The sequence below is a fragment of the Dipodomys spectabilis genome, unplaced genomic scaffold, assembly GCF_019054845.1.
Source record: "Dipodomys spectabilis isolate Male_0828 unplaced genomic scaffold, ASM1905484v1 ptg000461l, whole genome shotgun sequence".
NCBI lineage: Eukaryota > Metazoa > Chordata > Mammalia > Rodentia > Heteromyidae > Dipodomys > Dipodomys spectabilis.
In genome coordinates this window covers 149,549-165,910 of record NW_024871138.1, presented here as the reverse complement: position 1 = coordinate 165,910, position 16,362 = coordinate 149,549, and the positions used below count along the sequence as shown (strand labels likewise).

The window sequence follows — 16,362 nt, the reverse complement described above, 5'->3', positions numbered from 1 at the left end:
TCCATAGACACCGAAGGCCTTCTGTCAGTTGATAGCCAAAAATAGATGTGAAATAATAGGGCATATTTCCTCTGGGTTCTAAAAACTAGTTTAAAACGATTCTGATAGACTTGATTAGCTTATTAAAATGGGAGTTTTGAAGATAGCTGCAGTTCTATAATCAAGGGCTGCTTCTTGGATTTGCTGCTGTTTCTATAATGCAGTAATTTGGCATCTGTGAAGAGCTCATGTTTGGCATCTAGAACTAGTGTCTTTTTTTCGGGGTGGGGTGGAGGGAGGCAGTCTTGGGGCTTGGACTCAGGGCCTGGGCACTGTCCCTGAGCTGCTTTTTTTTTTTTTTTTTTTGCCTGTCTTGGGCTTGAACTCTAGGTCCGGGCGCTGTCCCTCAGCTCTTCAGCTCAAGGCAAGCACTTGAGCCACAGTGCCACTTCTGGCTTTTGCTTATGTGGTGCTGAGGTATCGAACCCAGGGCCTCATGCATGCAAGGCAAGCACTCTACCACTGAGCCACCTTCCCAGCCCCTGTCCCTGAGCTTCTTTTACTCAAGGCTAGTTAGCACTCTACCGCTTGAGGCATAGCACCATTTCTGGCTTTTTCTGTGTATGTGGTACTCAGGGATCGACCCAGGGCTTCATGCATGCTAGGCAAGCACTCTACCACTAAGCCATATTCCCAGCCCCAAGTGTCTTTTTTTTTTTTTTTTTTTCCATATTTTATTTTATTTTATTTATTTATTTATTTATTTTTGGCCCGGTTGTGGGGCCTGAACTCTGGGCCTGGGCGCTGTCCCTCAGCTCTTCAGCTCAAGGCTAGCGCTCTACCGCCTGAGCCACAGCGCCACTTCCGGCTTTTTTCTTTTTGCTTATGTGGTGCTGAGGAATCGAACCCAGGGCCTCATGCATGCAAGGCAAGCACTCTACCACTGAGCCACCTTCCCAGCCCCTGTCCCTGAGCTTCTTTTACAAGACTAGTTAGCACTCTACCGCTTGAGGCATAGCACCATTTCTGGCTTTTTCTGTGTATGTGGTACTCAGGGATCGACCCAGGGCTTCATGCATGCTAGGCAAGCACTCTACCACTAAGCCATATTCCCAGCCCCAAGTGTCTTTTTTTTTTTTTTTTTGTCCATATTTTAAATATTATGAGTGCCCATTGGTCTCAGGATCTCAAGTGCTGAGGGGATTCCACAGCAGTAATTCCCACAGAAGACATGCATACCTTGGCAAAAGTGACAGTGACTAGCCTCCTGTTTGAACATGCTGTGCTTAGCTGCTTTTCAATTTCCATGCTTTGGTTCTTTCTCAAGGCTAATAATGAGCTGCCTTGTAAGGGTAAGGTCAAGTATTTAGTGCCTGTAATGGAACCCTGAACAAGAAGATGGTAGACTGTGCTGGTGTGGTAGAGTGTGCTGGTGTGGGTCTACAGACATCCGGAGTTCCCGGGAAGTGACTGCCGTTGAAGAGAGTCGTGTTGCCCGTGAGCAGCAGAGGGCCTGCAGCCAAGGGAGGGCCTTGCCCCCTTGCCCTAAGTACAGATCTGGTCCTGCTGAGCCTACCTAAGAAGGCATTAGATGCAGAAATGTCATTTGGGGATGTAATTGTGGACTCACTCTGATTCTGCACTTCAGCCACTAGCAGCTGTTGGCAGGTTAAGTAGGTGCAGTGCAAGAACATAGTTGGGTGTGGATTTCATGGAGACCAGTGCCTGTCAATCTGGAGTCACCATTCCTGTTGGCTTTAGAAATTATTTTGTACCCTTTGTTCAGTGCCCAGGTGTGTGACCTTGGTGCATGCGTGTGTGTGTTTTCTCCTTTTGCTTAGGCCACTTGCACCAGGGCAAGTGGTATTGTAGTCTCCCACTTGGCTAGGGTGAGAGGCCCAGCCAGAGCTTGTGGGCTCTGAGGACTTACATAGGCTATAATAGGAAGGAACAAAGACCATGGACAGCATTCATGCATTCATGTGATCTGGTGGACAGAGCTGTACTTTCCCATCTTCTGAGAGAGTCAGTGTTCTGGTTTTCATTTCACAATTAAAGTATGTAAATTGAACGCTTTTTTTTTTTTTTTTTGCCAGTCCTGGGGCTTGAACTCAGGGCCTGGGCACTCTCCCTGAGCTGCTTTTGCTCAAGGTTAGCACTCTTCCACCTGAGCCACAGCGCCACTTGTGGCTTTTTCTATTTATGTGGTACTGAGGAATCAAACCCAAAGTTTCATGCATGCTAGGCAAGCACTCTACCACTGAGCCACATTTCCAGCCCAGTTATATGCTTCTTCAGCTAAAAGAAATAATTGCATTTTGATTTCATTTTTCTATAATTTCTCTGGCCTGAATTTCTAGGTACTTTTTTTTTTTTTGTCGGTTGTGGGGCTTGAACTCTGGGCCTGGGCGCTGTCCCTCAGCTCTTCAGCTCAAGGCGAGAGCTCTACCACTTGCGCTACAGTGCCACTTCCGGTTTTCTGGTGGTTTATTGGAGATAGGAGTCTCATGGTCTCTCCTGCCCGGGCTGGCTTTGAACCGCAATCCTCAGATCTCAGCCTCCTGAGTAGCTAGGATTACAGGCCTGAGCCACCAGCGCCCGGCTTCTAGGTACTTTCACTATTTGCTCTCTGAAAGGACTCTTCCTGTGAGAAGAGGTGTTAGCAACCAAACTCACACCCTTCTGCATTTCCAGGATTGTCTACGTGGATGTAGAGAAGTGATGTAATGCACACTACACTGATAGACCAATTCCTGTGGATTTGAGCCATGCTCTTCTTTTGCTCCCGCTGTGACGTTGAAGGTGACCCATGCTAGCTGCTCCTGCAGGTGTGTTAAGAGTATGCCGCCTGTTGGCTGTGTGCTAGGCATGAAGTGATTCAGTAGGCAGAAAAGACAGGCTTGGTCATGGGAAAGCCGCCGTCTGCCTAGTGCTCCGTAGTATGCCTGTTCACGTCCCGGCCGGTGGGGTAGCTGCTCTCCCGTGTGATGAGCCGGAGCACCCTCCGTCCTCCCGCCTTCTCACCTTGTGCTTTCATTCCGCTCTTTGGCCACCGTGGATGGCCCTCAGGCCCCTCGGTCTCTGTGGGTTCTCATAAAGGACCCCTGGAGGGGAAGTACCCTTTCATGTTCTGTGCACTCACTCAGCATGAGAGGCTTTCCTGTGTTTACAAGTTTTCATAAGTTGTCTCAATGTAGAACAAATTATGGGGTCAACGTGTCTCTGCTGGAAATCTAAACAGTCTCTCCTCCAAACAGAGTGGGAGGGCTCCACTGCGTGTCTTGAGAGAACCTCTGGGTGCATCCATGGACAACTTTTCCTAATCTTTGTCCTCTTAATGGTTTCAACAGGACAGATTGATTCCCTTTGGAGCTATAAGTACTGATGTATTAGGGTCAGCGCTCATTGTTCATTGAAGCAGAGTCCCAAAATGAATATCCAGGAGCAGGGTTTCCCCTTGGACCTCGGAGCAAGTTTCACCGAAGATGCCCCCCGACCCCCAGTGCCTGGTGAGGAGGGAGACTTGGTGTCCACAGACCCGAGGCCTGTCAGCCACAGTTTCTGCCCTGGGAAAGGTGTCGGCATTAAAGGCGATACCTCCACAGCTACCCCAAGGCGCTCAGATCTGGATCTGGGGTATGAGCCTGAGGGCAGCGCCTCCCCCACCCCACCATACTTGAGGTGGGCAGAGTCACTGCACTCCTTACTGGATGATCAGGATGGGATCAGCCTGTTCAGGACTTTCCTGAAGCAGGAGGGCTGTGCTGACCTGCTGGACTTCTGGTTTGCCTGTACTGGCTTTAGGAAGCTTGAGCCCTGCGATGCAAATGAGGAAAAAAGGCTAAAATTGGCCAGAGCCATCTACCGGAAGTACATCCTGGACAGCAGTGGCATCGTCTCACGGCAAGCTAAACCAGCCACTAAGAGCTTCATAAAGGACTGCGTTATGAAGCAGCACATTGATCCTGCCATGTTTGACCAGGCCCAGACAGAAATCCAGTCTACCATGGAGGAGAATACTTATCCATCCTTCCTCAAGTCTGACATTTACTTGGAATACACAAGGGCAGGCTCAGAGAGCCCGAAGGTCTGCAGTGACCAGAGCTCAGGGTCAGGGACAGGGAAGGGCATATCTGGATACCTGCCCACACTGAATGAAGATGAGGAATGGAAATGTGACCAAGATGCAGATGAGGATGATGGCAGAGACTCTGCTCCTCCCAGTAGGCTCACCCAGAAGCTGCTCCTGGAGACAGCTGCTCCAAGGACCTCAAGTAGACGGTACAGCGAAGGCAAAGAGTTCAGGTGAGTTGGCACAAGGTGTCTGTCCCATTTTCTATACTCACCTGAGAAGGAACAAGGGAAAGGTGCTGGTAACAGGTGGCCTTGTCTTTCAATCCAAACTGAATATACTATTCCTATGGTTGAATTATGGTTATGCTCTCTATGATAACTTCACCTCTGATGGTTTGTTTGTTTGTTTATTTATTTGGGTCCGGTCCTGGGGCCTGAACTCTGGGCCTGGGGGCAGTCTCTCGGCTCTTCAGCTCAAGGCTAGCATTCTACCACTTGAGCCACAGAGCCACTTCCGGCTTTTTTCTTTTTGCTTATGTGGTGCTGAGGAACCAAACCCAGGGCCTCATGTTTGTAAGGCAAGTGCTGTAACACTTAGCCACCTTCCCAGCCCAGGTTTATTTATTTTGTGGTACTGGGAGTTGAACTCAGGGAATATACCACTAGAGCTATGCCTCCAACTGGACTTAAAAAACATTATTTGTAAGCCAGGAGCCAGTGGCTCATGCCTGTAATTCTAGCTACTCTGGAGGCTGAGGTCTGAGGATTTCGGTTCAAAGCCAGCGCTGGGCAGGAAAGTCCATGAAACTCTTAACTCCAATAAACCACCAGAAAACCAGAAGTAGTACTGTAGCTCAAGTGGTAGAGTGCTCGCCTTGAGCTGAAGAGCTGAGGGACAGTGCTCAGGCCCAGAGTTCAAGCTCCACGACCGACAAAAAACAAAAACATATTTGTAGTGTTGAGAATAGTCTTGCTGGGTATGGTGGTACCTGCTTGTAATCCCAGAGACTATGGCAGGAGGATTGCGAGTTTGAGGTCACTCTGGGCAACTTAGCAGGATCCTATCTAAAAATAACAAAATTAAAAGGGGTGGGAGTGTGTCCCAGAGAGCACTGGCCTAGCATGTGAGAGGCCCTGGGTTCAAGGCTCAGTACAGATGAGAAGAATAGACTAAGTATATGGCTTTGCGACTCACTAAGAATGACTCATTAAGAAAGAGTACTCGGGGCTGGGCAGGTGGCTCAGTGGTAGAGCGCTTGCCTTGCATGCCTGAGGCCCTGGGTTCGATTCCTCAGCACCACATAAGCAAAAAGAAAAAAGCCGGAAGTGGCGCTGTGGCTCCAGTGGTAGAGCGCTAGCCTTGAGCTGAAGAGCTGACAGCGCCCAGGCCCACAACCGACAATAAATAAATAAATGAGAACACTCGGTCTGGGTGCTAGTAGCTGACACCTGTCATCCTAGCTACTTAGAAGGCTGAGATCTGAACCAACCCTGGCAGACAATCACCAGAGAGTGATCTCCAGTTAACCACCAAAAAGCCAGCAGTGGAGCTGTGGCTCAGATGGTAGAGTGGAAAGCATTTAAGCCCTGAGTTCAAGGCCCAGGACTGTTGAGTGTGCATGCACACGGGCGTGTGTGTGTGTGTGTGCGTGCGTGCTTGCACACACACAGACACACAAAGAGAATTTCTCAGAAGTTATAATGTGGTTCAAATTTTATTATCTTTTTACATAGAAGATGGATTTACCTGGAGACATAATCCTTTGGGCTCAGGAGGAATAGACTTACAAATGTGTTGAACTTTAGAGAGTTCAGTGATTACTTTTGGTCTTCTGGAGATGCCTCCTGGATGTGTCCAAGCACGCAGAAGACATTGTCAGGATTGTGCTTAAAGTTCCAGGATTGATGTTTTCCCGTTCCAGCCAGGTATTGGGACAGTGATGTAGTTAGTCCAGGGATTGCTTGTTCTAAATTATGAGTGAGTGAAGGAGGACTAGCTACAGCATTGACACCTGTTTCTTCTTTTTTCTTCTTTGGGACCCCATGTGGTTACCGGAGGCTTACATATCTGGCTTCCAGGTTAGCAGCTACTGGACCTGTAAGCGGGAAGCTTGCATTTTCTTTTTCTTATTTTTCAGGGGGCAGAGGGTACTGGGACTTGAACTTCAGGCTAGGATGCTGTCCTTTTGCTCTTATTTTTGTTCAAGGTTGGTGCTCTATACTTGAGTTATAGCTCCACCTCCTGCTTTTTGGTGATTAATTGGAGATAAGAACTGTCACCTTCACATCTCAGCCTCCTGGGGGTAGCCACTGGTACCCTCCAGTAGCAAGTGCTTTAGGAAAGAATGTACCCTAAACTTACCCTGTTAAGGAAACCTGGTTAAAACCTAACCTAGATGGAGGAGCTGCTCATGGGCATTCTGTGCACACTGAGACCTCTTTGGAGTAGCGTTCTCAGGACTCACTGCTCTCAGGCCCTGCGGACATCCCAGCTGTCTGGTCATCCCACAGTATTTCCCATAGCCAGCCTCCCTCAGCCTCCCCAGACATCCTGTCAGCCAGGCTCCTCGGTTGCTGGGAGACCCACCCCTGGCAATGTGACTGCCTTGAATTTGGACCCTTTTTCTCTCTCCTGTACTTGTTTGTGTATGTGTGGATGATAAACTTTCTGAAGATGTTTGAAAAGTAAATAGTTGACTTTTTAAGAACAATAACGTAAAAGCATTCGGGTTTGATTAGGGACATTTTCTTTTATTTATTTATTGTGGTACTAGACATAGAATCCAGGGATTTGTGAATGGTAGCCAAATGCTCTACTAGTGACCTACTTGTCTGCTCCAGTTAGAAACATTGTTAAGATAATACTATAGCAGGGCACCCGTGGCTCAAATCTATCATTGGAAGATGAAGGTTTAAAGCCAGCTTGGACAGAAAGTCCCTGAGACTCTTATCTGCAATTAACCAGCAAAAAGCCAGAAATGGAGGTGTGGCTCAAGTGGTAGTTCTTACCTTGCTCAAAAGAGCTAAGTGAGAACACAGGGTCCTGAGTTCAAGCTCCAGTACTGGCACATGTGCCGAGGCCCTCCCCCACCCCCAACCCCACACACACCCCAAGTAGCCGGGCACCAGTGGCTCATGCCTATGATTGTAGCTACTCAGGAATTTGAGCTTTGAGGATTGTGGGTCGAAGCCAGCGTGGATAGGAAAGTCTGTGAGATTCTCCAGTTAATTACCAAAAAGCTGGAAATGGAGCTATGTCTCAAGTGGTAGAGTGCTAGCCTTGAGTAAAAATGCTCAGGATCAGCACTCAGGACTGACACAAAAGAATAAAAACAATAAAGATGATGCTATGGGGGGCTGGGAAGGTGGCTCAGTGGTAGAGCGCTTGCCTTGTATGCTTGAGGCCCTGGGTTCGATTCCTCAGCACCACATAAGCAAAAAGAAAAAAAAGCCGGAAGTGGCACTGTGGCTCAAGTGGTAGAGCGCTAGCCTTGAGCTGAAAAGCTGAGGGACAGTGCCCAGGCCCAGAGTTCAGGCCCCATGACCAGACCAAAAAGAAAAAGATGATACTACAGGTCCAACCATGGTAGCACAGGCCTATAATCCTAGCAAGGGACAGGAGGGCCACAAAGTCCAGGCTGGACTACATAGGAAGTTCTAAGCCAACCTGAGTTGCATGGTAAGACCTTGTCTCATAAAAATAAAACAAGCTGGGCGCCGGTGGCTCATGCCTCTACTCAGAACACTCACCTTGAGCTGAAGAGCGCAGGGACAGGCCCAAGCCCAGAGTTCAAGTCCCACAACTGACAAAAACAAATAAGTAAAACAAAGAAGGTATCTCTGAACTCTTAGGGGAGGAGTCTGAAGGCACACTATGCTTCTGTGCCTCTGATCATATAAAATAATACCTATTGAAATAACTTAAAACCTCTTTTAAGTTTGAAGGCTGGGCTGCAGGGGAAAAAAATATCTCAGTTCTGATTTCTAATTCTAAAAGCTGCTATTCAGTTCTTGGTCATAATAGCAGCTCTGCTGTGTTTTTGTTTGTTTGTTTTGTTTTTGGTTTGTTCTATTTGTAATAAGCCACCTCTGCCATGAAGTTAAAATTGATTGAGGGCTGGGAAGGTGGCTCAGTGGTAGAGTGCTTGCCTTGCATGCATGAGGCCCTGATTCGATTCCTCAGCACCACATAAGCAGAGAAAGCCAGAAGTGGGGCTGAGGCTCAAGTGGTAGAGCGCTAGTCTACAGCTGAAGAGCTGGGGACAGCGTCCAGGCTCAGAGTTCAGGCCCCACGACGAACAACAACAACAAAAAAGAATGTAGAGGAAGTGGAGCTGTAGCTCAAGTGGTAGAGCACTAGCCTTGAGCTGAAGAGCTGAAGGACAGCGCTCAGGCCCAGAGTTCAAGCTCCATGACCGACCAAAAAAAAAAGGTGAATATGGAGCCCAGTGCTGGTTACTCATACTTGTCATCCTAGCTACTCAGGAGAATCCATGAAATTCTTTATCTCCAGTTAACCACTAAAAAGCACCTGGGCCCTGAATTCTAGCCCCAGAACTGAAACTCGCACGTGCGCGTACACACACACACACACACACACACACACACACGGGCATTGTAGGCTGCTTCAATTGGGTGGTACTTACTCAGCTGTAAGGGCAGTGGATAATTGGAGATGAGTATTACGTACTTTTATGCCAATCTGGCTTTGAACTGTGGTCCTCAGATCTCAGTTTTCTAAGTAGCTAGGATTACAGGTCTAAGCCACTAGCCCCAAGTTTTGTTTCAGTGTAACATTTTTGCCGGGTTAATTGGAGATAATACTTTTGTCAACTTTACGGTCGAGGCTGGATTCGAATCATAATCTTTAGATCTCAGCTTTCTGAGTGGCTAGGATTAGAAATGTACTGTTCACTGTAGGAGCTTTGTTGTCCATGAGTGAACAATATCAGGGCACCCATGGCGCTGTCATACACGAACAGTTACCATCAGAGCACCCATGGCGCTGTCATATGTGAACACATAGCATTAGAGCGACCATGGCACTGTCATACACGAACAGTTACCATCAGAGCACCCATGGCGCTGTCATACACGAACAGTTACCATCAGAGCACCCATGGTGCTGTCCTCTGTGAGCAGACAGCATCAGAGCACCCATGGCCCTGTCCTCTGAGCAGACAGCATCAGAGCACACATGGCCCTGTCCTCTGTGAGCAGACAGCATCAGAGCAGATATGATGCTGTCATCCATGAACAGACAGCATCAGAGCACACATGGCCCTGTCATCTGTGAGCAGACAGCACCAGAGCACACATGGCATTGTCATCTGTGAGCAGACAGCATCAGAGCACCCATGGCGCTGTCATATGTGAACAGACAGCATCAGAACACCATGACGCTGTCATCTGTGAACAGACAGCATCAGAGCACCCATGACGCTGTCATCTGTGAGCAGACAGCATCAGAGCACCCATGACGCTGTCATCCGTGAACAGACAGCATCAGAGCACCCATGGCCCTGTCATCTGTGAGCAGACAGCATCAGAGCACCCATGGCGCTGTCATACGTGAACAGACAGCATCAGAGCACCCATGGCGCTGTCATCTGTGAACAGACAGCATCAGAGCACCCATGGCGCTGTCATCTGTGAGCAGACAGCATCAGAGCACCCATGACGCTGTCATACATGAACAGACAGCATCAGAGCACCCATGGCGCTGTCATACATGAACAGACAGCATCAGAGCACCCGTGGCGCTGTCATCTGTGAACAGACAGCATCAGAGCACCCATGATGCTGTCATCTGTGAACAAACAGCATCAGAGCACCCATGGCGCTGTCATACATGAACAGACGGCATCAGAGCACCCATGGCGCTGTCATACATGAACAGACAGCATCAGAGCACCCATGACGCTGTCATACATGAACAGACAGCATCAGAGCACCCATGACGCTGTCATCTGTGAGCAGACAGCACCAGAGCACCCATGGCACTGTCATCTGTGAGCAGACAGCATCAGAACACCCATGGCGCTGTCATACATGAACAGACAGCATCAGAGCACCCATGGCCCTGTCATACATGAACAGACAGCATCAGAGCACCCATGGCCCTGTCATCTGTGAACAGACAGCATCAGAGCACCCATGGCCCTGTCATCTGTGAACAGACAGCATCAGAGCACCCATGACGCTGTCATACATGAACAGATAGCATCAGAGCACCCATGGCCCTGTCATCTGTGAACAGACAGCATCAGAACACCCATGGCGCTGTCATACATGAACAGATAGCATCAGAACACCCATGGCGCTGTCATCTGTGAGCAGACAGCATCAGAGCACCCATAGCGCTGTCATCTGTGAGCAGACAGCATCAGAGCACCCATGGTCCTGTCATCTGTGAGCAGACAGCATCAGAACACCCATGGCACTGTCATACATGAACAGACAGCATCAGAGCACCCATGGCACTGTCATACATGAACAGACAGCATCAGAGCACCCATGGTGCTGTCATATGTGAACAGACAGCATCAGAGCACCCATGGCGCTGTCATACATGAACAGACGGCATCAGAGCACCCATGACGCTGTCATACATGAACAGACAGCATCAGAGCACCCATGGTGCTGTCATACATGAACACACAGCACCAGAGCACCCAGTTCGCTGTTTTCTGAACAGACAGCATCAGAGCATCCATGGCGCTGTCATACATGAACAGACAGCATCAGAGCACTCATGGCACTGTCATCTTTGAGCAGACAGCATCAGAGCACCCATGACGCTGTCATACATGAGCAGACAGCATCAGAGCACCCATGGTGCTGTCACAATACATGAACAGACAGCATCAGAGCCCACATGGCGCTGTCATACATGAACAGACAGCATCAGAACACCCATGGCCCTGTCACAATACATGAACAGACAGCATCAGAGCCCACATGGCGCTGTCATACATGAGCAGACGGCATCAGAGCACCCATGGCGCTGTCACAATACATGAACAGACAGCATCAGAGCCCACATGGTGCTGTCATACATGAGCAGATGGCATCAGAGCACCGACGGCACTGTCATCCCTGAAGGCACAGTGTCTGAGTGTTCACAGGGCTGTCATCTGTGTATGGATGGCACCACAGCACTGATGGTGCTTTGTCCATGAATGGACAGTCTGATGCCATGGCTCTGTGGTCTGTGAATGGACCATGTCAGAGCATAGTGTGTTCACAAGTGGCCAGTGTCAGAACCCCAATGACGCTGTCACCCAGAAGTGAACAGCATCAGGACACTGTCATGATGACACGCGTTACGCCTGCCATTTTCTCTGCATGAGCTGGGTGTCAGTAAGCACTTTAAGAATTTTCTTATCTTGGTCTGCCAGTGCCTGAGGCTGTACGACCTGAAGATGTGGCCAAATCTTCTCACCTGACCCCTCGGTAGAGCCTAGCTGAGCTTGTGTGGCGAGGTTGGCGTGGGCTCCTGTCCCTGGGTCAGGGAGGGTGAAGGCTGTGGGAAGGACGGTGCTGAACCTGGGGAGAAGCTGTGCTCATTCCCTCCAGGCATGGTCTTGCCTCCTGGCTGTGCTCTTCTGGCATGGTACACATTGGTTCTTTGAGCTAGAAACAGCTGAATTTGGTCTGGACAGCTAGTCTGAGGCTAAAGGTGGGCAGACACAATGACCTACAAGCAGTGGGCTGATGAGCCTGGCCCCTGGCCACCCTGCTTCCTAGCAGCAAGGCTGTTCTGCATGTTGCTTCCATGCCAGCTAAGACTGGCCTCACTGCCGCTACCTCAGCAGAAAGCTGAAGAATGTCTTGGACCAGTAGGCTTTTGTTTTTGTTTTTTGCTAGTCTTGTTTTTAGCTGTCCCTGAGCCTCTTTGTGCTACAGGGCTAGCATCATACCACTTGAGCCACAGCCCCACTTTCAGCGCTTTTGAGTAGTTTATTGGAGATAAAAGTCTCAGGGACTTTGCTGCCCAGGCTGGCTTTGAACCGTGATCCTCAGATCTCGGCCCCCTGAGTAGATGGGATGACAGGTGTGAGCAGCCAGCACCCAGCAACTTCCTGGCTTTTAAGCCATGCTGCGTTAGGGTTCTACTGGGAACCACAGTGCAGCCCTACAGGTGTTTGTTCAGGGCACCCATGGCTCACACCTGTAATCAGGAAGCTGAGATCTGAGGATTGTGGTTCAAAGCCAGCCCAAACAGGAATGTCCTTGAGACTCTTTTTCTTTAACTAACCACCAAAAAACTGGAGGAGGAGTTGTGGCTCAAGTGGTATAGCATTAGCCTTGAGCACAAAAGCTCAAGGACAACACCTTAGCCTTGGGACTGGAACAAACAAAAATTATAGCCAGGCTCCAGTGGCTCAGGCCTGTAATCCTAGCTACCCAAGAGGCTGAAATCTGAAAATCACAGTTTGAAGCCCAGTCAGGAAAGTATGTGAGAAACTTTTTTTTTTTTTTTTGTTGGTCGTGGGGCTTGAACTCTGGGCCTGGGCACTATCCCTCAGCTCTTCAGCTCAAGGCGAGTGCTCTACTGCTTGAGCCATAGCACCACTTCTGGTTTTCTAGTGGTTTATTGGAGATAAGAGTCTCACGGACTTTTCTGCCCAGGCTGGCTTTGAACCGTGATCCTCAGATCTCAGCCTCCTGAGTAGCTAGGATTACAGGCCTGAGCCACTGGCGCCCAGCTTTGTGAGGCTCTTATCTCCAATAAACCAGAAAAAGCCAGGAGTGACACTGTGGCTCAAGTGGTAGAGTGCTAGCCTTGAGCAAAAAGAAGCTGGGGCTGGGAAGGTGGCTTAGTGGTAGAGTGCTTGCCTAGCATTCACGAAGCCCTGGGTTTGATTCCTCAGTGCCACATACACAGAAAGAGCCTGAAGTAGTGCTGTGGCTCAAGTGGGAGAGTGCTAGCCTAAGCAAAAAGAAGCTCAAGAACAGTGCCCAGGCCCTGAGTTCAAGCCCTAGCATAGCAAAAAAAAATAAATAAGTACATTGAAATGGCAGTACGCAATCTGTATGTAAACCTTGCAGTATGTGGATAGTATGTGAATGAATTTGCCCCACATTTTTAGAGTGACTATTTTGTTGTTGTTGTTGTTGGCTTGTGCAAGAAAATCATAGGGAAGAGTACTTGCTGTCCAACAGGGAGAAAGAAAAAGGGAGCAAGGTGCAGGTGGCTCAGATGGAGTGAGTGTGAAGAAAGGGGTGATTTTAAAGGCACTGCAGAGTGACTTGTGTGTGCTGTTAGCGGTCCATTGACGCTCACAGGGGCCTGAGCACCAGCTGGTGTTGGAGCAGGTCAGAGGAGCGCTGGGTGCTAGGGACACAAGGCTGCCTGGGCCATTTGGGTGGACGGGGGCATGGGTCTCACAGGCTTGGAGGTCGTGGTGGCAGGTAGGGTTTGAAGATCGGTTTTGTACAAAGTATGAGACATAGGTTGCGGTTTGTCTTTTGGCCTGTGCGTGTGATTAGTTGTTCCGGCCCCCTGGGAACAGCACATAGTGCTGTTGACGGCCATCCTTAGAGGAGAGCCTGCTACAGCCCCTGTGGAGAGCTAGAGGTCAGTCCAGTCAGCTTACAAGCAGAGCCCAGAGGTAAATTCATGTGTGATGTGGCCGAGAGGGGCATTTAGAGTTACGGATTATTTGTAAATTGAAAAGACTCTTTTCTGCATTGGATTGCTTTTGCACTTTTGTCAAAAATCATTTGGAAAGAAATGAATAATGTTAAAGTAGATTGCTTGCATCTGTGAAAATAGAACAATAAAACCTGTTGCGATTGCTTTGGGAAGTAGATTACAGGAGAGTGGTAGAGTAGTGGGTGAGATTGTGAACATATAAGAGAGATCCCCGTCTAATGTAAGCTAATAAAAAACTTCAAATTTGTGTGGACTCCTGTTGTAGTGTGTGTGTGTGTGTGTGTGTGTGCGTGCGTGCGTGCGTGTGCGTGCACGTGCACGTGTTCACACATGTGCATCCTGGTCCAGAAGTTTGAACTCGGCCTGGGCGCTGTCCCCTGTGCTTTTTGCTCAAGGCTGGTGCTCTACCACTTGAACTACAGTTCTACTTTGAACTTTTTTTTTTTTTGCCAGTTGTGGGGCCTGAACTCTGGGTCTGGGCGCTGTCCCTCAGCTCTTCATCTCAAGGCTAGTGCCCTACCACTTGAGCCACAGCGCTACTTCTGGCTTTTTTTTCTGCTTATGTGGTGCTGAGGAATCAAACCCAGGGCCTCATGCATGCAAGGCAAGTGCTCTACCACTGAGCCAACTTCCTAGCCCCTACTTTGAACTTTTTGATGGTTAATTGGAGATAAAAGTCTCCTGGACTTCCCTGCCTGGGCTGGCTTTGAGCTACCATCCTCAGATCTCGATTTTCTCAACTTTTGAGTAGCTAGGCTTACAGGCATGAGCCACCAGTTCTTGGCTCCCTTTGGTTTTTATTTTTAGAAATTTAAAATGAAATGGCAGAGAAGTTTAAAGAGGAATTAAGTGAGCCACATAATGCTGTTTCTCTTTGTGCTTGTGTGCCTGTGTGAACAGCAGAGATGCATGCACACACTGACAGAGACATGCATTCCTTGTACGCACTCACACCTGTGCTCATGGAACATGCAGAAGCATATCCCACACGCGTTGCTGTCAGGGAAACACATAGGGTCCTTGCTGGTTTTCATTGTCCCTTAGGCAGGGTCCTTTGCTACATGCACAGTATTTCCTCTTTTTTTTTTTCTGGTCATGGGGCTTTAACTCAGGGCTTGTATACTATCCCTGAGCTCTTTTACTTAAGGCTAGTGCTCTACCACGTGAAGCCACAGCTCCACTTCTGGTTTCTGGGGACTTTTCTGCCTGGGTTGGCTTCGAATCATGATCTTCAGATCTCAGCCTCCTGAGTAGCTGATGCACAGGTATGAGCCACCCCCCCCCCCCGCCCATTCTGATACCTCCTCGTACAGTCGTTGGCAGAGCGCTTCTGTCATAGCCAAGTGGAATGTTTTTCAGACACTGGGAGGTTGACTCTAAAGTTGGTAAGCAGGCAAGTGGTAGCTTCCCTCTGCTTTCTTTTCTCTCTTGTGAGTCGTCTTCTTCCCTCCTCTTCTGACCTTGGGGCATCTTCTCTACACAGTAGAGTTTGTTCCACATTAGATCATGTGGATGCATGTGGAAGACACGTGTGCCTGTGAGTGGGCAGGGAGGCAGGATGGACGTGGACTCGGGAGGCTCTGTCCTCCTGCAGGGGTAGTCTTGACGGTGTGAAGAACAGAGGGATAGCACCGGGCCCATCTCTCTGTAGTTTTACTTTTGTTGTTGTTGTTGGTTGTGGGGCTTGAACTCAGGGCCTGGGCACCATCCTTGAGCTTCTTTGTGCTCAAGGCTAGTGTCTGCCACTTGAGCCACAGCTCTGCTTCTAGCTTTTTTGAGTAGCTTATTGGATCTCAGCCTCCTGCGTACCTGGGATTACAGGCATGAGCCATCAGTGCCTGGGTATGGTTTTACCTTTTTAATTAAGTGTTTATAGAAAGTGATCAAAGTTTAATTTTTTTTTTTTTTTTTTTTTGGTCGGTCATGGGGCTTGAACTCTGGGCCTGGGTGCTGTCCCTCAGCTCTTCAGCTCAAGGCAAGCGCTCTACCACTTGAGCTACAGCGCCACTTCTGGTTTTCTGGTGGTTTATTAGAGATAGGAGTCTCATGGTCTCTCTTGCTTGGGCTGGCTTTGAACCGCAATCCTCAGATCTCAGCCTCCTGAGTAGCTAGGATTACAGGTATGAGCCACCAGTGCCCGGCTCTTTTTTTTTTTTTTTGGTCAGTGTGGAGCTTGAACTCTGGGCTTGGACGCTGTCCCTGCGCTCTTCAGCTCAAGGCAAGCGCCCTACCACTTGAGCTATAGCACCACTTCCGGGTTTCTAGTAGTTTATTGGAGATAAGAATCTCATAGACTTTCCTGCCCTGGCTGGCTTCAATCCAAGATCCTCAGATCTCAGCCTCCTGAGTAGCTAGGATTACAGGCGTGAGCCACTGGCGCCCGGCTCTTTTTTTCTTTTTTTGGTGCTGGTCCTAAGGCTTGAACTCAGGGCTTGGGTGCTGCCCCTGAGTTTTTTTTTTGGCTCAAGACTAGAACTGTACTACTTGAGTCACAGCTCCACTTCTGGCTTTTTGGTAGTTAATTGGAGATAAAGTCTCACAGACTCTCTTACCCAACCTGACTTCGAGCCATGATCCTCAGATCTCAGCCTCCTGAGCAGCTAGGTAACTGGTGCCTGGCAATAGTAACGGGCACACTTAAGAATAGC

General features: G+C 49.0%; 1 protein-coding gene across 4 annotated transcripts in view; it reads left to right on the top strand.

Moving 5' to 3' along the window:
• The window catches only part of Axin1 (axin 1), a 36,248-nt gene that overhangs the window by 1,383 nt on the left and 18,503 nt on the right, over positions 1 to 16,362 (top strand). For 3 of the 4 annotated variants that reach the window (XM_042668642.1, XM_042668641.1, XM_042668644.1), the window contains exon 2: positions 3,330 to 4,284. In XM_042668642.1, coding sequence (XP_042524576.1) covers positions 3,410 to 4,284 — 875 coding nt within the window. In that variant the 5' untranslated portion in view covers positions 3,330 to 3,409. Of the gene's footprint in view, positions 1 to 2,718; positions 2,808 to 3,329; positions 4,285 to 16,362 lie in introns of those variants that run through there. The other variant, XM_042668643.1, reaches the window with a different exon arrangement.